Source organism: Oncorhynchus keta, chromosome 10 (genome assembly GCF_023373465.1).
Source record: "Oncorhynchus keta strain PuntledgeMale-10-30-2019 chromosome 10, Oket_V2, whole genome shotgun sequence".
In the NCBI taxonomy this organism is placed as follows: domain Eukaryota; kingdom Metazoa; phylum Chordata; class Actinopteri; order Salmoniformes; family Salmonidae; genus Oncorhynchus; species Oncorhynchus keta.
The window spans coordinates 2081008-2101928 of record NC_068430.1 but is presented as its reverse complement, the minus strand read 5'-3'; the positions used below and the strand labels follow the sequence as shown (position 1 = coordinate 2101928).

The following is a 20921-nucleotide window of genomic DNA, read 5'->3' as shown; positions in this document are numbered from 1 at the left end:
AGATGCTAGCAGAGTAGCCAGCAAGATGCTAGCAGAGTAGCCAGCAAGATGCTAGCAGAGTAACCAAAATAACAGTTGTGGTGAAGGCAATTTGCATAAACTCCAGAATGTTATGAAGAGTGATCAGATGAATTGCAATTAATTGCAAAGTCCCTCTTTGCCATGCAAATGAATTGAATCCCAAAAAATAACAATTCCACCGCATTACAGCCCTGGGTCAACACTGCAAATATTCACTCTTTGCATCAACTTCATGTAATTGTCAATAAAAGCCTTAGACACTTATGAAACGCTTGTAATTATACTTCAGTATCCCATAGTAACATCTGACAAAAATATCTAAAGACACCGAAGAAGCAAACTTTGTGGAAATTAATATTTGTGTCGTTCTCAAAACTTTTGGCCACGACTGTAACTGTATATGTTTTGCATGTGGCACCTGATCGTATAGCTGAACAGCAAATAAGCAAATTAGCTCACCCGGCCTGTGTTGAGTGACAGTTTGCTGGTCCAATCAGAGGACCGAGTGTACATTTCACAAGCCAATCTATCAAATGTTCTTTTTTTTTTGGAAGGGCGATTCTGCGATGACTGTCTCTGGCTGCATAGAGAGTAAAACCATGGAGTCTCTGGCTGCATAGAGAGTAAAACCATGGAGTCTCTGGCTGCATAGAGAGTAAAACCATGGAGTCTCTGGCTGCATAGAGAGTAAAACCATGGAGTCTCTGGCTGCATAGAGAGTAAAACCATGGAGTCTCTGGCTGCATAGAGAGTAAAACCATGGAGTCTCTGGCTGCATAGAGAGTAAAACCATGGAGTCTCTGGCTGCATAGAGAGTAAAACCATGGAGTCTCTGGCTGCATAGAGAGTAAAACCATGGAGTCTGGCTGCATAGAGAGTAAAACCATGGAGTCTCTGGCTGCATAGAGAGTAAAACCATGGAGTCTCTGGCTGCATAGAGAGTAAAACCATGGAGTCTCTGGCTGCATAGAGAGTAAAACCATGGAGTCTCTGGCTGCATAGAGAGTAAAACCATGGAGTCTGGCTGCATAGAGAGTAAAACCATGGAGTCTCTGGCTGCATAGAGAGTAAAACCATGGAGTCTCTGGCTGCATAGAGAGTAAAACCATGGAGTCTGGCTGCATAGAGAGTAAAACCATGGAGTCTCTGGCTGCATAGAGAGTAAAACCATGGAGTCTGGCTGCATAGAGAGTAAAACCATGGAGTCTCTGGCTGCATAGAGAGTAAAACCATGGAGTCTCTGGCTGCATAGAGAGTAAAACCATGGAGTCTGGCTGCATAGAGAGTAAAACCATGGAGTCTGGCTGCATAGAGAGTAAAACCATGGAGTCTCTGGCTGCATAGAGAGTAAAACCATGGAGTCTCTGGCTGCATAGAGAGTAAAACCATGGAGTCTCTGGCTGCATAGAGAGTAAAACCATGGAGTCTGGCTGCATAGAGAGTAAAACCATGGAGTCTCTGGCTGCATAGAGAGTAAAACCATGGAGTCTCTGGCTGCATAGAGAGTAAAACCATGGAGTCTCTGGCTGCATAGAGAGTAAAACCATGGAGTCTGGCTGCATAGAGAGTAAAACCATGGAGTCTCTGGCTGCATAGAGAGTAAAACCATGGAGTCTCTGGCTGCATAGAGAGTAAAACCATGGAGTCTGGCTGCATAGAGAGTAAAACCATGGAGTCTCTGGCTGCATAGAGAGTAAAACCATGGAGTCTCTGTGCCACAAATTTAGTGACAAAACGTTACCAAACCTGGCCAGATAATTTAAAGTCAGTCTCAAGTCATTGTCGAGTCTTGAGGCTACAAGTTTAATCAAATGTGTAACTCGATTCCACAACTCTGCTATTCGGGGTTCTAGGAACAAATAGAACAGAGTACAATGTTACACTGTCATGTTACAAAGGTGCACGTTGCCAAGTGAGGAGAGGCCTCAACAGGAGGGAATACTACAGAGACAGAGCGACGGGCCGTAGCAGGCTTCCAGCCCGCAGAGAGGAGGGCCGTAGCAGGCTTCCAGCCCGCAGAGAGGAGGGCCGTAGCAGGCTTCCAGCCCGCAGAGAGGAGGGCCGTAGCAGGCTTCCAGCCCGCAGAGAGGAGGGCCGTAGCAGGCTTCCAGCCCGCAGAGAGGAGGGCCGTAGCAGGCTTCCAGCCCGCAGAGAGGCGGGCCGTAGCAGGCTTCCAGCCCGCAGAGAGGAGGGCCGTAGCAGGCTTCCAGCCCGCAGAGAGGAGGGCCGTAGCAGGCTTCCAGCCCGCAGAGAGGCGGGCCGTAGCAGGCTTCCAGCCCGCAGAGAGGAGGGCCGTAGCAGGCTTCCAGCCCGCAGAGAGGTGGGCCGTAGCAGGCTTCCAGCCCGCAGAGAGGAGGGCCGTAGCAGGCTTCCAGCCCGCAGAGAGGAGGGCCGTAGCAGGCTTCCAGCCCGCAGAGAGGCGGGCCGTAGCAGGCTTCCAGCCCGCAGAGAGGCGGGCCGTAGCAGGCTTCCAGCCCGCAGAGAGGCGGGCCGTAGCAGGCTTCCAGCCCGCAGAGAGGCGGGCCGTAGCAGGCTTCCAGCCCGCAGAGAGGCGGGCCGTAGCAGGTTTCCAGCCCGCAGAGAGGCGGGCCGTAGCAGGCTTCCAGCCCACAGCCGCCTGACTCTTACAGGATAAGGGCTCCTTGTTTTCAGATAGAAATTGGTCCTTGGTTGCCGTCTGACTTGAACTACAGTCATGAACAGTGCAGTTTTTTTTTTTAAATGATTCCACAAGGTTCCATTTACAGTGGATGTAGAGTGGTTCTGAAGCACAACTGACCAGGGAGGGAAATATTACCCTCGTTTCCACATTCCAGGGTTTTGGGACAAAAGTAACTTGTTTTATTTTGTCCCTCGCCCTGCCCCTATCCCCCCCAGACCCAGGTCTGTCTTTCATACGACTGACTAGCACAGGGAGAGAGAGATAATAATATCTAGGTGCACCCAAGCATGAGGTGTCAAGTAGCAGCTAACACATACACACACACAGACAGAGAGACAGAGACACACACAGAGACAGACACACACAGAGACACACACACACAGAGACAGACACACACACACAGAGACAGACACACACACACAGAGACAGACACACACACAGAGAGACAGACACACACAGAGACACACACACAGAGACAGACACACACACACAGAGACAGACACACACACAGAGAGACAGACACACACAGAGACGGACACACACACAGAGACAGACACACACACACAGACAGAGAGACAGACACACACACAGACAGACACACACACAGACAGAGAGACAGACACACACACACACAGACAGAGAGACAGACACACACACAGAGAGACAGACACACACACAGACAGAGAGACAGACACACACACAGACAGAGAGACAGACACACACACAGACAGAGAGACAGACACACACACACAGAGACAGACACACACACAGAGAGACAGACACACACACAGAGAGACAGACACACACACAGAGAGACAGACACACACACAGAGAGACAGACACACACAGAGAGACAGACACACACAGAGAGACAGAGACACACACAGAGAGACAGAGACACACACAGAGAGACAGAGACACACACAGAGAGACAGAGACACACACAGAGAGACAGAGACACACACAGAGAGACAGAGACACACACACACAGAGACAGAGACACACACACAGAGAGACAGACACACACACACAGAGAGACAGACACACACACAGAGAGACAGACACACACACAGAGAGACAGACACACAGACACACACACAGAGAGACAGACACACAGACACACACACAGAGAGACAGACACACAGACACACACACAGAGAGACAGAGACACACACACAGAGAGACAGAGACACACACACAGAGAGACAGAGACACACACACAGAGAGACAGAGACACACACACAGAGAGACAGACACACACACACAGAGAGACAGACACACACACACAGAGAGACAGACACACACACACAGAGAGACAGACACACACACACAGAGAGACAGACACACACACAGAGAGACAGACACACACACAGAGAGACAGACACACACACAGAGAGACAGACACACACACAGAGAGACAGACACACACAGAGAGACAGACACACAGACATATGGCTCCAGAGTAATTCCACGTCAATCACATAAACTAAAATGTACCTAATCAGTAAAAACTGTTAACCACCTTTGAAATACTTTCTGACAAAGAACCTGAAAACAATCTCTGTTCAAAATTATTTTCTGACCGGAGACTTTTATTTGTTGTACATAATGTCCTCTGACATCATTTCCTAGGACTTGGCAGGGTAGCCTAGTGTTTAGAGCGTTGGACTAGTAACCGCAAGGTTGCAAGTTCAAACCCCCGAGCTGACAAGGTACAAATCTGTCGTTCTGCCCCTGAACAGGCTGTTAACCCACTGTTCCCAGGCAGTCATTGAAAATAAGAATGTGTTCTTAACTGACTTGCCTGGTTAAATAAAGATAAAATAAAAATTACTTGAAAATAGACTTCTTGACATCAAAGTTTTCTACATTTCTACTTTAACGAGTCGGCAGCTGTGGATGTTCCGCTTACCCCAGACCCCCCAGGACTCTAAAGAGGAAGGCGAGGCGGCATCCTGACGAGACGACGTTGGCGAGCAAATTAACCGCCTCTACCCTCACTTCTGTTAGCGAGCGTGTAGAGTCACTAGAGAACAAACTAGACGAGCTCTGTTCCAGACTATCCTATCTACAGGACCTGTAATATTCTATGTTTCTCAGAGTTGTGCCTGAACAAGGACGTGGATAATATACAGAACCAGTCAAAAGTTTGGACTCCCAGTTATTGAAGGATTTTCTTAATTTTTTTACTATTTTCTACATTGTCGAATAATAGTGAAAGATATCAATATGGAATCATGTAGTAACCAAAAAAGTGTTAAACGAATCAAAATATATTTTAGTTTCTTTAAAGTAGACACTTTTTTGCCTTTACAGTTTTGCACACTCTTGGCAGTCTCTCAACCAGCTTCACCTGGAATGCTTTTCCAACAATCTTGAAGGAGTTCCCACATATGCTGAGCATTGTTTGCTGTTTTTCCTTCACTCTGCTGTCCAACTCATCCCAAACCACCTCCTTAATTGGGTTGAGGTTGGATGCTTGTGGAGGCCAGGTCATCTGATGCAGCTCTAATGAACTTATCCTCTGCAGCAAAGGTAACTGTCACGGATGCCATGGTTGCCCATGACTTTGAAGATGTAATCCAGAGACTTCTGCGTGTTCTCTTTTCAACTCCATCTGCATATTAGCAATCAGACGCCAAAATTTGCTCCAGCTATCAGACTCTAATTCCACTGATTTCAAAACTCGGTCCTCCAGAAAGTGGAGAGCAACACTGAAGCAGTTTTAATACGTGATGTCTTTTCTAAAAAGCTGCATTAGACAGGATTGCCTACACATACTGATCATTTACAGATGGAATACAAGTTTGTTATTAAGGCACATGAATGTTCCAGAAGGCATTTCTGTCAACAAAAAAAAAACGTATTTTCGTAATTATAGTTTTTTCATATGTTCAAATGTCACTCCTGTGAAGTAGTGATACGCCTAGTTTCCTGAAACGAGTCACATTTTGTTACGTTACAGCCTTATTCTAAAAATAGATTTAAAAAAAATAATAATAATTCTCATCCATCTACACAACCAGCCGTTAGGTTTTTGTCACGTTCAGTCAAATGCCTTTGCTTTACAATGTTTCATGCTCTGTTTCATCTGACGCTTCTGATCTCTGCTCCAACAGTAGACATCAATCAGTCTTCTGTCTTGATGTTATGGATTTCTCTGTCTGTTACCCCCTCCACTGCCTCTCTCCAGTCTTGGAATGAATCACAAGACCAGTTTCTTTAGGACATCTGTGTACATTGGACAATAAATATTTTATCATCTTCTCTCTGCAGAGGCAAGCCTTCCAATGGCGACTTCCGTAGTACTAAGGAGCCTCGGGACTGTAGCCGCACCCCCATGGAGCGAGCCGCCGCCCCCTCCATGGTTCTCCATGGCAACCACCACCTGTACGCCCCACACCACCACATGCCCAGCCTGGCCATGGACCAGCCTCTCGCCCTGACCAAAAACAACATGGATGCCGCCCGTACCTTTGTCATCTCACCAACTGTCAGCCCTGTGGAACGCCAGCAGGTTAGACTCAAGACGAACACACACACACACACACACTCACACTCACACTTTCAGGGCTTAAGAATATGCAGGTAACACGTTGTCTTCAAGACCCCGTGCTGAGTCCACGTTGTCTTCAAGACCCCATGCTGAGTCCACGTTGTCTTCAAGACCCCATGCTAAGTCCAGGTTGCCCATGCCAAGTCCACGTTGTCTTCAAGACCCCATGCTGAGTCCAGGTTGTCTTCAAGACCCCATGCCAAGTCCACGTTGTCTTCAAGACCACGTTTTCTCCAAAACCCCATGCCAAGTCCACGTTGTCTCCAAGACCCCATGCCAAGTCCACGTTGTCTCCAAGACCCCATGCCAAGTCCACGTTGTCTCCAAGACCCCATGCCAAGTCCACGTTGTCTCCAAGACCCCATGCCAAGTCCACGTTGTCTTCAAGACCCCTTGCTGAGTCCACGTTGTCTTCAAGACCCCATGCTGAGTCCACGTTGTCTTCAAGACCCCATGCTAAGTCCAGGTTGCCCATGCCAAGTCCACGTTGTCTTCAAGACCCCATGCTGAGTCCAGGTTGTCTTCAAGACCCCATGCCAAGTCCACGTTGTCTTCAAGACCACGTTTTCTCCAAAACCCCATGCCAAGTCCACGTTGTCTCCAAGACCCCATGCCAAGTCCACGTTGTCTCCAAGACCCCATGCCAAGTCCACGTTGTCTTCAAGACCCCATGCCAAGTCCACGTTGTCTCCAAGACCCCATGCCAAGTCCACGTTGTCTCCAAGACCCCATGCCAAGTCCACGTTGTCTTCAAGACCCCATGCCAAGTCCACGTTGTCTTCAAGACCCCATGCCAAGTCCACGTTGTCTTCAAGACCCCATGCCAAGTCCACGTTGTCTTCAAGACCACGTTTTCTCCAAAACCCCATGCCAAGTCCACGTTGTCTCCAAGACCCCATGCCAAGTCCACGTTGTCTTCAAGACCCCATGCCAAGTCCACGTTGTCTTCAAGACCCCATGCCAAGTCCACGTTGTCTTCAAAACCCCATGCTAAGTCCACGTTGTCTTCAAGACCCCATGCTAAGTCCACGTTGTCTTCAAGACCCCATGCTAAGTCCACGTTGTCTTCAAGACCCCATGCCAAGTCCACGTTGTCTTCAAGACCCCATGCCAAGTCCACGTTGTCTTCAAGACCCCATGCCAAGTCCACGTTGTCTTCAAGACCCCATGCCAAGTCCACGTTGTCTTCAAGACCCCATGCTAAGTCCACGTTGTCTTCAAAACCCCATGCTAAGTCCACGTTGTCTTCAAAACCCCATGCTAAGTCCACGTTGTCTTCAAAACCCCATGCTAAGTCCACGTTGTCTTCAAAACCCCATGCTAAGTCCACGTTGTCGTCAAAACCCCATGCTAAGTCCACGTTGTCTTCAAAACCCCATGCTAAGTCCACGTTGTCTTCAAAACCCCATGCTAAGTCCACGTTGTCTTCAAAACCCCATGCTAAGTCCTGAACATGTTTTGTTTGATTTCTTTGTGTTTGTTTAGAATCGTCCGTCAGTGATAACGTGCGCTCCGGCCAAAAACCGGAACTGTAACCTGCCTAACAACTACAGTAGACCAGCCTGCAACTGTGAGTAGCATCATATATATTATACCATACTGCTACAGTAGACCAGCCTGCAACTGTCAGTAGCATCATATATATTATACCATACTGCTACAGTAGATCAGCCTGCAACTGTGAGTAGCATCATATATATTATACCATACTGCTACAGTAGACCAGCCTGCAACTGTCAGTAGCATCATATATATTATACCATACTGCTACAGTAGATCAGCCTGCAACTTTGAGTAGCATCATATATATTATACCATACTGCTACAGTAGACCAGCCTGCAGACACCCCAGTAACCGCTGTAAGTCATCAGATGAGCCCTATTCTGCCTGTAGACTCCAACCGGGACCATGAGCCCTATTCTGCCTGTAGACTCCAACCGGGACCATGAGCCCTATTCTGCCTGTAGACTCCAACCGGGACCATGAGCCCTATTCTGCCTGTAGACTCCAACCGGGACCATGAGCCCTATTCTGCCTGTAGACTCCAACCGGGACCATGAGCCCTATTCTGCCTGTAGACTCCAACCGGGACCATGAGCCCTATTCTGCCTGTAGACTCCAACCGGGACCATGAGCCCTATTCTGCCTGTAGACTCCAACCGGGACCATGAGCCCTATTCTGCCTGTAGACTCCAACCGGGACCATGAGCCCTATTCTGCCTGTAGACTCCAACCGGGACCATGAGCCCTATTCTGCCTGTAGACTCCAACCGGGACCATGAGCCCTATTCTGCCTGTAGACTCCAACCGGGACCACATAAGGGTCCTAGATTTGGTTTGGGATTAGAGTGAAGTGTAAGGTTAAAAGTAGTGCACCCCAGACGTAAATCTGTCTGGATGTTAGAGCCCCACCTGTCTGGATGTTAGAGCCCCACCTGTCTGGATGTTAGAGCCCCACCTGTCTGGATGTTAGAGCCCCACCTGTCTGGATGTTAGAGCCCCACCTGTCTGGATGTTAGAGCCCCACCTGTCTGGATGTTAGAGCCCCACCTGTCTGGATGTTTGAGCCACACCTGTCTAGATGTTAGAGCCCCGCCTGTCTGGGGTTAGAGCCCCGCCTGTCTGGATGTTAGAGCCCTGCCTGTCTGGGGTTAGAGCCCCGCCTGTCTGGATGTTAGAGCCCCGCCTGTCTGGATGTTAGAGCCCCGCCTGTCTGGATGTTAGAGCCCTGCCTGTCTGGATGTTAGAGCCCTGCCTGTCTGGGGTTAGAGCCCCGCCTGTCTGGGGTTAGAGCCCCGCCTGTCTGGATGTTAGAGCCCCGCCTGTCTGGATGTTAGAGCCCTGCCTGTCTGGATGTTAGAGCCCTGCCTGTCTGGATGTTAGAGCCCTGCCTGTCTGGATGTTAGAGCCCTGCCTGTCTGGATGTTAGAGCCCCGCCTGTCTGGATGTTAGAGCCCCGCCTGTCTGGATGTTAGAGCCCCGCCTGTCTGGATGTTAGAGCCCCGCCTGTCTGGGGTTAGAGCCCCGCCTGTCTGGATGTTAGAGCCCCGCCTGTCTGGATGTTAGAGCCCTGCCTGTCTGGATGTTAGAGCCCTGCCTGTCTGGATGTTAGAGCCCTGCCTGTCTGGATGTTAGAGCCCCGCCTGTCTGGATGTTAGAGCCCCACCTGTCTGGGGTTAGAGCCCCACCTGTCTGGATGTTAGAGCCCCGCCTGTCTGGATGTTAGAGCCCCGCCTGTCTGGGGTTAGAGCCCCGCCTGTCTGGATGTTAGAGCCCTGCCTGTCTAGGGTTAGAGCCCCGCCTGTCTGGATGTTAGAGCCCCGCCTGTCTGGGGTTAGAGCCCCGCCTGTCTGGATGTTAGAGCCCCACCTGTCTGGGGTTAGAGCCCCACCTGTCTGGGGTTAGAGTCCCACCTGTCTGGATGTTAGAGCCCCGCCTGTCTGGATGTTAGAGCCCCGCCTGTCTGGATGTTAGAGCCCCGCCTGTCTGGATGTTAGAGCCCCGCCTGTCTGGATGTTAGAGCCCCGCCTGTCTGGATGTTAGAGCCCTGCCTGTCTGGATGTTAGAGCCCTGCCTGTCTGGATGTTAGAGCCCCGCCTGTCTGGATGTTAGAGCCCCGCCTGTCTGGATGTTAGAGCCCCGCCTGTCTGGATGTTAGAGCCCCGCCTGTCTGGATGTTAGAGCCCCGCATGTCTGGGGTTAGAGCCCCGCCTGTCTGGATGTTAGAGCCCCGCCTGTCTGGATGTTAGAGCCCCGCCTGTCTGGATGTTAGAGCCCCGCCTGTCTGGATGTTAGAGCCCCGCCTGTCTGGGGTTAGAGCCCCGCCTGTCTGGATGTTAGAGCCCCGCCTGTCTGGGGTTAGAGCCCCACCTGTCTGGGGTTAGAGCCCCGCCTGTCTGGGGTTAGAGCCCCACCTGTCTGGATGTTAGAGCCCCGCCTGTCTGGGGTTAGAGCCCCGCCTGTCTGGATGTTAGAGCCCCGCCTGTCTGGATGTTAGAGCCCTGCCTGTCTGGGGTTAGAGCCCCACCTGTCTGGGGTTAGAGTTATAGCCCTCTCCTCTTCTCTTCCAGCCAACTCTGCGTGTGTTGACCCGGTGATCGAGGAGCATTTCCGGCGCAGCCTGGGGAGGAACTACAAGCAGCCGGAACCCGTCTCCAACTCTGTGTCCATCACCGGCTCTGTGGACGACCATTTCACCAAGGCCTTAGGAGAGACCTGGCTGCAGATCAAAGCCAAAGGAAGCTCCTCCTCCTCCTCCCCTGACTCCTCCCCAAACAGTCACATGGTCAACCACAGCCACTCTCCATCCATTGTGTCCTGATGGGAGGGGCTTAGAGCCAGCTAAAACCCGCCCCCCTGCCCCATCCCTTATTCACTGTAACACCACGGGTTACACCGTCCTGCTGGAGAGTTACTGGCAAGGCAGGGTGTTTTCATTTAGCTCCAGCCCTGTTGTAACTAACACCTGATTCAACACGGTCCCGATGACCAGCTGATGTAGAAGAATCACTCATATTCACCAAACTTGTTTTCATTTAGTTATAGTGTGCACTAACAAATACGACCACAGGTGTGTTTCAGAGCAGGGCTGGAGGAAAACCCTGCGCGTCCAATGTCTCTCCTTCCAGGAAGAGGGTTGGCCTTGTTCCCTGGTGTAAGACTGCCCTGCATGATGTAACCCCCGTTAGAGAGCTGTGCCTGTAGCTAGGGATATAGCCATGTATATAACCACGGAGTAAAAGGGAAGCATTTTCTTTTCTCTACGTTTTGACTTTTGGCATTTATTTAGTTTTGAATTGACTTTTTATGTAGAAGTAGGTTTTGCTTCTTTCTGTTTGTGTTATTGGACGGCTGAGATTTTGAAGAGAAAAGCCGAGTGTGAAACGATTTGTTTCTGTGTACAATGAGATGTACGGATTCAAGATGGAGACGCATCCCAACCAACCACATGCCTTCGTTACCAAAGAGAACTCTGATGCAAATCTGTTACCTCTTTTTAAAAGAAAGAAAATGCATTTTATTTCCCCCAATCTTTTAGTTTGATCCCTCACCCCTCCACCCCTACTTTCCTCACCCCTCCACCCCTACTTTCCTCTCCCTCACCCCTCCACCCCTACTTTCCTCACCCCTCCACCCCTACTTTCCTCTCCCTCACCCCTCCACCCCTACTTTCCTCACCCCTCCACCCCTACTTTCCTCTCCCTCACCCCTCCACCCCTACTTTCCTCTCCCTCACCCCTCCACCCCTACTTTCCTCACCCCTCCACCCCTACTTTCCTCACCCCTACTTTCCTCACCCCTCCACCCCTACTTTCCTCTCCCTCACCCCTCCACCCCTACTTTCCTCTCCCTCACCCCTCCACCCCTACTTTCCTCTCCCTCACCCCTCCACCCCTACTTTCCTCTCCCTCACCCCTCCACCCCTACTTTCCTCACCCCTCCACCCCTACTTTCCTCTCCCCTACTTTCCTCTCCCCTACCCCCCTTATAGCTCTTCTGTCTCTCTCTCTTCGGCACTTGAGGTGTGGCAGGTAGATTATGTCTCTCTCTGCGACAATGTGGTGTGGCAGGTAGATTATGTCTCCTCTCTCTGCGACACTGTGGTGTGGCAGGTAGATTATGTCTCCTCTCTCTGCGACACTGGTGTGGCAGGTAGATTATGTCTCCTCTCTCTGCGACACTGTGGTGTGGTAGGTAGATTATGTCTCCTCTCTGCGACACTGGTGTGGCAGGTAGATTATGTCTCCTCTCTCTTCAGCACAGTGGTGTGGTAGGTAGATTATGTCTCCTCTCTCTGCGACACTGTGGTGTGGTAGGTAGATTATGTCTCCTCTCTGCGACAATGTGGTGTGGCAGGTAGATTATGTCTCTCTCTGCGGCACAGTGGTGTGGCAGGTAGATTATGTCTCTCTCTGCGGCACGGTGGTGTGGTAGGTAGATTATGTCTCCTCTCTCTGCGACACAGTGGTGTGGTAGGTAGATTATGTCTCCTCTCTAGGTAGGTAGATTATGTCTCCTCTCTAGGTAGGTAGATTATGTCTCCTCTCTCTGCAGCACGGTGGTGTGGTAGGTAGATTATGTCTCCTCTCTCTGCGACACAGTGGTGTGGTAGGTAGATTATGTCTCCTCTCTCTGCGACACAGTGGTGTGGTAGGTAGATTATGTCTCCTCTCTAGGTAGGTAGATTATGTCTCTCTCTAGGTAGGTAGATTATGTCTCTCTGGTTTGATTGGTCAAGTAAAGGTAGTGCTTACAGAATAAGGTGCATATTTTGTTTTTAAATAGCTGGTATCTATTCATGTCTATTAGACATTTCAATCTTATTACAAGTTACATTGTTTTTGTTTTATATATTTGTTTTCAGCAATAACAACAACCGCTGCATTTACTGCTGGTCCAGTTAGACTCCATGTTAATATGTAGTGTTCTTCAGTAATATCCATGTTAATATGTAGTGTTCTTCAGTAATATCCATGTTAATATGTAGTGTTCTTCAGTAATATCCATGTTAATATGTAGTGTTCTTCAGTAATATCCATGTTAATATGTAGTGTTCTTCAGTTCTCTCTGGTAGCAACCAGCTAGCGACACAGAGGACAGCCTCCGGACAGGCCTTCTGTACTCTTCTATATGATCCGTTTGGATTCTAAATCAATCATATGTTTTCCGTAACGTTACCGTAATCCTTCTATAGCGTTATTGATAATCCCTGGATGCTACTCTGCGTTTTTTTGTTTTGTTTTGTTTTGTTTTTTTGCATGACTGAACGCAACAAACCAGCCGACGAGATCGACCCAGAGTCGACCTTTTTAACTTTTATATCTTCTTTTTTTCTTTTTGTCGACTTAGTTTTTTTTATTTAATTTAGTGTTTTCCATGTCGTTGTTGTTTCTACTTCTCTGATGAACGACTGTGGGTGTGTAGCGGTAATGCATCTTATGAGCACAAGATGTTGAAAATAAGTCTTTCAAAACTAATTTTGCTCACTGGGTAGATGGGCAGCTGCAGCTTGTGAAACTAACTCCTGTACCGAGGCAGCAGACATTCCTTCCTATAGGGAACCTAGGACAGGTCTTGGATTCGTATCAGTATTTGTATAGCTACTAACTTAGTGACAGAAAGGTGGTGATTTAGTGTTGCAACATTCTGGAAACTTTCCCCTGAAAATTCCTTGATTTTTCTCCGGGAAATCCTGGTTGGAAAATCCACGGATCTTCCAAGCAACCAGAATTGATAGAAAACCTGAGAATTTTGGGGGATGTAACCGTAACGTGCAAATCTAGTGGTGAAGGTGACAGAACATGGTTAAAGCTCTAGGGTTGATGAAGCACTGTCTATACAGCTCCTATATACCCTAACATTCCATCATCCCAAGTCAAATCTATAGTTCCTGTAACTACATCCAAGGCTACACGTCTTCCATGAAACCCTATTCCTAATATAAAGCTTCACACTTTGTCTGGCCACAATTAGTGCATAAGGATTAGGGATGTCATTAGGGACGGAGCCTAAACCATATTCTCTCAGAGAACGGATCCAGCTGAACCTAAACCATATTCTCTCAGAGACTGGATCCAGCTGAACCTAAACCATATTCTCTCAGAGACTGGATCCAGCTGAACCTAAACCATATTCTCTCAGAGACTGGATCCAGCTGAACCTAAACCATATTCTCTCAGAGACTGGATCCAGCTGAACCTAAACCATATTCTCTCAGAGAACGGATCCAGCTGAACCTAAACCATATTCTCTCAGAGACTGGATCCAGCTGAACCTAAACCATATTCTCTCTGAGACCGGATCCAGCTGAACCTAAACCATATTCTCTCAGAGAACGGATCCAGCTGAACCTAAACCATATTCTCTCAGAGACCGGATCCAGCTGAACCTAAATCATATTCTCTCTGAGACCGGATCCAGCTGAACCTAAACCATATTCTCTCTGAGACTGGATCCAGCTGAACCTAAACCATATTCTCTCAGAGAACGGATCCAGCTGAACCTAAACCATATTCTCTCAGAGCTGATCCAGCTGCTAGTCAGTTGATGTTATAATTATTGACTTTAATCTGAGTTCAGATTTAAACAAAAACTAATGTATAGTTCTTCAAAGATGACTGGTTGATTTCCACTTTGTACTTTCGGTAAATGTTATGAGAGAACTAAAATGTTGATAATGTCCTTTAAAATAATTATCATTTATAATGTGCATGAACAGAAAGGGAGGAGGCGTAGTGTCCAGAGGTCATTTCATTATAAAAACGTGACCATAGCACTACAGTCGCACATTTCCGCTGACCTGGGAATTTTTTTTTTTTTTTTTGGAAAGCTGCCAGAATTTTTCAATAATTTTTGGGAGGCTCTCACTCGTTCTGCTATGGCAACACAATGCCCTACACGCTGTAGGAAAATCACTTAATAAAAAAACAACTTTTTATATATAGTTAATTATGAGACCATCATTACGCTGTGCGTAACGATTGTACAGAGAAAATTGTAGGTATTTTTTGAGGATCAATTTGTTTCATGACATGTAGCTATTTAATTTCACCCCCTTTTTTTTGTTTGTGTATAAAATAAATGTTTTAAAAAGTTGATCTTTTTTTTGTTTGTTTTTAGAGTTGTTCTTTTAAAAGGTTAAAGTGCAGGAACACAGTAATAATATAAACACTGCATTGATGATAGCCACTTGTGTATTATGACGTATAATGTGTATAAATGCTGAATCAAGGCTACTCAGCAGACACTCTACAATATATCCCAAATGACAGTCTATTCCCTTTATAGTACACTACCAGAGGACAAAAGTAGTGCACTAAATAGGGAATAGGGGGTCATTCGGGACGACGATTTTTTTATTTTGACACAATGGAACAAAAGATCTTTGTCGTCCATCTTGTTTGCGAGATCCGAACACTACTGTATTAGTCATGTTATTTAATGGTAGATCACAGGAAGACTGGCTGTGTGCTTCCAAATCAACAGCTGTGTCCTAAGTAGCACCCTTCTCTCAAAAGTAGTGCACTATACAGGGAATATACCGTTGAAGTCAAAAGTTTACATACACCTTAGCCAACTATATTTAAACTCAGTTTTTCCACAATTTCTGAAATTGAATCCTAGTAAAAAAAATTCCCCTGTCTTAGGTCAGTTAAGTCTTCTGTCTTGAGATGTTGCTTCAATATATCCACATAATTTTCCCTCCTCATGAAGCCATCTATTTTGTGAAGTGCACCAGTCCCTCCTGCAGCAAAGCAACCCCACAACATGATGCTGCCACCCCCGTGCTTCACGGTTGGGATGGTGTTCTTCGGCTTGCAAGCCTCCCCCTTTTTCCTCCAAACATAACGATGCTCATTATAGCCAAACAGTTCTATTTTTGTTTCATCAGACCAGAGGACATTTCTCCAAAAAGTACCATCTTTGTCCCCATGTGCAGTTGCAAACTGTAGTCTGCCTTTTTTATGGCGGTTTTGGAGCAGTGGCTTCTTCCTTGCTGAGCGGCCTTTCAGGTTATGTCGATATAGGACTCGTTTTACTGTGGATATAGATACTTTTGTACCTGTTTCCTCCAGCAACTTTACAATGTCCTTTGCTGTTGTCCTGGGATTGATTTTGCACTTTTCTCACCAAAGTACGTAAAAAACACAGTCTGAGGTCTTGGCTGATTTCTTTTGATTTTCCCATGATGTCAAGTGAAGAGGAACTGAGTTTGAAGGTAGGCCTTGAAATACATCCACAGGTACACATCCAATTGACTCAAATGATGTCAATTAGCCTATCAGAAGCTTCTAAAGCCATGACATCATTTTCTAGAATTTTCCAAGCTGTTTAAAGGCACAGTCAACTTTGTGTATGTAAACTTCTGACCCACTGGAATTGTGATACAGTGAATTATAAGTGAAATAATCTAAAACAGATAGTTGTAAAAATGACTTGTGTCATGCACACAGTAGATGTCCTAACCAACTTGCCAAAACTATAATTTGTTAACAAGAAATGTGTGTAGTGGTTGAAAAATGAGTTTGAATGACTCCAACCTAAGAGTATGTAAACTTTAGACTTCAACTGTACAAAGGTAATGCATTATGGGAATCGGGTCCCACTGACACACACAATTTTCAAGCTACATCAACATTGTAAAACGTAGTGCTATGTAGTAGTACTGTAGTACTATGTATTGTACTCTCCAAACTGTAATTCTTTATTAAGCCTTCGTTTTGTGGCCTTGTTTCTCCAATTGAAAAAAGTTTTTGTACTTAAGTCAATGAACAATAAAGTGCTCTTAAACAGCAAGTCTCAGTCTGGTCACTGTTATTATCAATAATCTATTACTCTTCTTTCTACGTTTATGAATGTTCTGAGTTTTATTTAGATATATATTTATTATTATTATACACTACCGTTCAAACGTTTCGAAATGTCCTTGTTTTTGCCCATTAAAATAACATCAAATTGATCAGAAATACAGTGGAGACATCGTTAATGTTGTAAATGAATATTGTAACTGGAAACGGCTGATTTTTAAGGGAATTTCTACATAGGTGTATAGAGGCCCAATGAATGAAAGGCTATTCTATGCGAGAAATTGCCAAGAAATTGAAGATCTCGTACAACGCTGTGTACTACTCCCTTCATAGAACAGCGCAAACTGGCTCTAACCAGAATAGAAAGAGGAGTGGGAGGCCCCGGTGCACAACTGAGCAAGAGGACAAGTACAGTAGAGTGTCTAGTATAAGAAACAGGCGCCTCACAAGTCCTCAACTGGCAGCTTCATTAAATAGTACCCGCAAAACACCAGTCTCAACGTCAACAGTGAAGAGGCGACTCTGGGATTCTGGCCTTCTAGGCAGAGTTGTAAAGAAAAAGCCATATCTCAGACTGGCCAATAAAAATAAAATATTAAGATCGGCAAAAGAACACAGACACTGGACAGAAGAACTCTGCCAAGAAGGCCAGAGTCGCCTCGTCACTGTTGACTTTGAGACTGGTGTTTTTTACGTGTACAATTTCTGAGGCTGGTAACTCGAATGAACTTATCCACTGCAGCAGAGGTAACTCTGGGTCTTCCTTTCCTGTGGCGGTCCTCATGAGAGCCAGGTAACTCTAATAATCTTATCCACTGCAGCAGAGGTAACTCTGGGTCTTCCTTTCCTGTGGTGGTCCTCGTGAGAGCCAGGTAACTCTAATAATCTTATCCTCTGCAGCAGAGGTAACTCTGGGTCTTCCTTTCCTGTGGTGGTCCTCGTGAGAGCCAGGTAACTCTAATAATCTTATCCTCTGCAGCAGAGGTAACTCTGGGTCTTCCTTTCCTGTGGTGGTCCTCGTGAGAGCCAGGTAACTCTAATAATCTTATCCTCTGCAGCAGAGGTAACTCTGGGTCTTCCTTTCCTGTGGTGGTCCTCGTGAGAGCCAGGTAACTCTAATAATCTTATCCTCTGCAGCAGAGGTAACTCTGGGTCTTCCTTTCCTGTGGCGATCCTCATGAGAGACAGTTTCATCATAGCGCTTGAGGGTTTTTGCGACTGCAAAAAGTTATTGAAATATTCTGCATTGACTGACCTTTGTCTTTAAAGTAATGATGGACTGTTGTTTCTCTTTGCTTATTTGAGCTGTTCTTGCCATAATATGGACTTGGTCTTTTACCAAATAGGGCTATCTTCTGTATACCACAGAAGGAAAGAAATTCCACAAATGAACTTTTCAAAAGGCACACCTGTTAATTGAAATGCATTTCAGGTGACTACCTCATGAGCTGGTTGAGAGAATGCCAAGAGTGTGCAAAGCTGTCATCAAGGCACGGGTGGCTACTTTGAAGAATCTCAAATATAAAATATATTTTGTCTTGTGCGTTCTGAGATGTTATGCACCCCACTGTGTACTTGGAGAACACCTGCACTTTCCATGTCATTGACTGACCAGGTGAATCCAGGTGAAAGATATGATCCCTTATTGATGTTACCTGTTAAATCCACTTCAATCAGTGTAGATGAAGGGGAGGAGACGGGTTATAGGAAGATCTTTAAGCCTTGAGACATGGATTGTCTGTGTGACATTCAGAGGGTGAATGGGCAAAGAATAAATATTTAACTATGGTAGTACCATAGTGCCAGGTGCACAGGTTTGTGTCAAGAACTGCAACGCTGCTGGGCTTTTCAGTTTCCTATGTGTATCAAGAATGGTCCACCATCCAAAGGACATCCAGCCAACTTGACACGACTCCAATGCTTCCCACAGTTAACATGGGCCAGCATTTGATACTTTGTAGAGTCCGTCCTTCTAAAAAATTGAGGCATTTCTGAGGGCAAAGGGGGGTGCGACTCAATATTAGGAATGTGTTTTAATGTTTTGTACACTCAGTAAAGGTCAAATAGATTCCCTGCAACTGTAATAATGTAGCTGTGAGTCGGGACGTTTTAATGAAACAAACAAAACCAAGAACGAGACAATTCCATTAGGCTACAGGACCGGTACACAAGAATAGTACCAACTGATGAGTGACATAAGCACCAGCTGTCAGAGCAGCTCACAGATTACTGCACCTGTACATAGCCCATCTATAATTTAGTCCAAACAACTACCTCATCCCCCTACTGTAATTATTTATTTTTCTCCTTTGTACCTCATTATTTCTATCTCTACTTGCTATATTGTATTTACTTCGCCACCATGGCCTTTTTTTGCCTTTACCTCCCTTATCTAATCTCTTTTGCTCACATTGTATTTTGACCTATTGTTCTACTGTATTATTGACTGTATGTTTGTTTTACTCCATGTGTAACTCTGTGTTGTTGTATGTGTCGAACTGCTTTGCTTTATCTTGGCCAGGTCGCAATTTTAAATGAGAACTTGTTCTCAACTTGCCTACCTGGTTAAATAAAGGTGAAATAAAATAAAAAATAAAATAAGAGAGTAACAAAGAGGAAATGATGAAGGTAATGGAGTCCAGGTGTGAATCATAAAGATTAACAGGTGCGCGTAATGATGAGTCCAGGTGCGCGTAATGATGAGTCCAGGTGCGCGTAATGATGAGCCCAGGTGCGCGTAATGATGAGCCCAGGTGCGCGTAATGATGAGCCCAGGTGCGCGTAATGATGAGCCCAGGTGCGCGTAATGATGAGCCCAGGTGCGCGTAATGATGAGCCCAGGTGCGCGTAATGATGAGCCCAGGTGCGCGTAATGATGAGCCCAGGTGCGCGTAATGATGAGCCCAGGTGCGCGTAATGATGAGCCCAGGTGCGCGTAATGATGAGCCCAGGTGCGCGTAATGATGAGCCCAGGTGCGCGTAATGATGTGTCCAGGTCTGTGTAATGATGAACCCCAGGACCAGGGGTTAGTATTCCGGCCTAAGATGGTCTGCAGGAGTAGATGTGACCGTAACGTATCTGAAAGGATGAAATCAACTCCAGATCAAATCCCTTCCAGGATCCAGATCAAATCCCTTCCAGGATCCAGATCAAATCCCTTCTGGGATCCAGATCAAATCCCTTCTGGGATCCAGATCAAATCCCTTCCAGTATCCAGATCAAATCCCTTCTGGGACCCAGATCAAATCCCTTCTGGGATCCAAATCAAATCCCTTCTGGGATCCAAATCAAATCCCTTCCAGGATCCAGATCAAATCCCTTCTGGAATCCAAATCAAATCCCTTCCGGGATCCAGATCAAATCCCTTCTGGGATCCAAATCAAATCCCTTCTAGGATCCAGATCAAATCCCTTCCGGGATCCAGATCAAATCCCTTCCAGGATCCAGATCAAATCCCTTCTGGGATCCAAATCAAATCCCTTCTAGGATCCAGATCAAATCCCTTCCAGGATCCAGATCAAATCCCTTCCATGATCCAGATCAAATCCCTTCTGGGATCCAGATCAAATCCCTTCTGGGATCCAAATCAAATCCCTTCCAGGATCCAGATCAAATCCCTTCTGGGATCCAAATCAAATCCCTTCCAGGATCCAGATCAAATCCCTTCTGGGATCCAAATCAAATCCCTTCCAGGATCCAGATCAAATCCCTTCTGGGATCCAAATAAAATCCCTTCCAGGATCCAGATCAAATCCCTTCCGGGATCCAAATCAAATCCCTTCTAGGATCCAGATCAAATCCCTTCCAGGGTCCAGATCAAATCCCTTCCAGTATCCAGATCAAATCCCTTCCGGGATCCAGATCAAATCCCTTCCAGGATCCAGATCAAATCCCTTCCAGGACCCAGATCAAATCCCTTCCAGGATCCAGATCAAATCCCTTCCAGTATCCAGATCAAATCCCTTCCAGTATCCAGATCAAATCCCTTCCAGGATCCAGATCAAATCCCTTCCAGTATCCAGATCAAATCCCTTCCAGTATCCAGATCAAATCCCTTCCAGGATCCAGATCAAATCCCTTCCAGGATCCAGATCCCTGTTTTATACTAGTTTGTGCTTGTAGTACCAGTCTACCATGTCCTTTTGAGAGAGAACTTAATGAGCTGCGATGTCTGTCCTTGCAAGTACTTTGTTCGCATGTGCTTGTCCAAGGGGGTTTCCTGTAAAGTTTTCCTTGTTACAGCAGTGAACTGACTTTAAGTGGAGGGGGGGGGGGAATAGCATTTGAAATGTTACTAGCCACTATAAAAATGACATCACTGGTAAGAATGTTATGCAACCTTCTGATGACACCTTCACTTGGGCTCTCTAGTG

General features: G+C 46.7%; 1 protein-coding gene across 17 annotated transcripts in view; it reads left to right on the top strand.

Moving 5' to 3' along the window:
• The window catches only part of LOC127932015 (transcription cofactor vestigial-like protein 4), a 120206-nt gene extending 105371 nt beyond the window's left edge, over nucleotides 1–14835 (top strand). For 2 of the 17 annotated variants that reach the window (XM_052526184.1, XM_052526183.1), the window contains 3 exons: nucleotides 5960–6200; nucleotides 7725–7809; nucleotides 10311–14835. In XM_052526184.1, the coding sequence (XP_052382144.1) occupies nucleotides 5960–6200; nucleotides 7725–7809; nucleotides 10311–10561 (577 nt within the window). In that variant the 3' untranslated portion in view covers nucleotides 10562–14835. The remainder of the gene's footprint in view (nucleotides 1–5959; nucleotides 6201–7724; nucleotides 7810–10310) is intronic. The other 15 variants (XR_008143561.1, XR_008143569.1, XR_008143570.1 and 12 more) reach the window with 15 other exon arrangements.
• Nucleotides 14836–20921: the final 6086 nt, after the last annotated feature.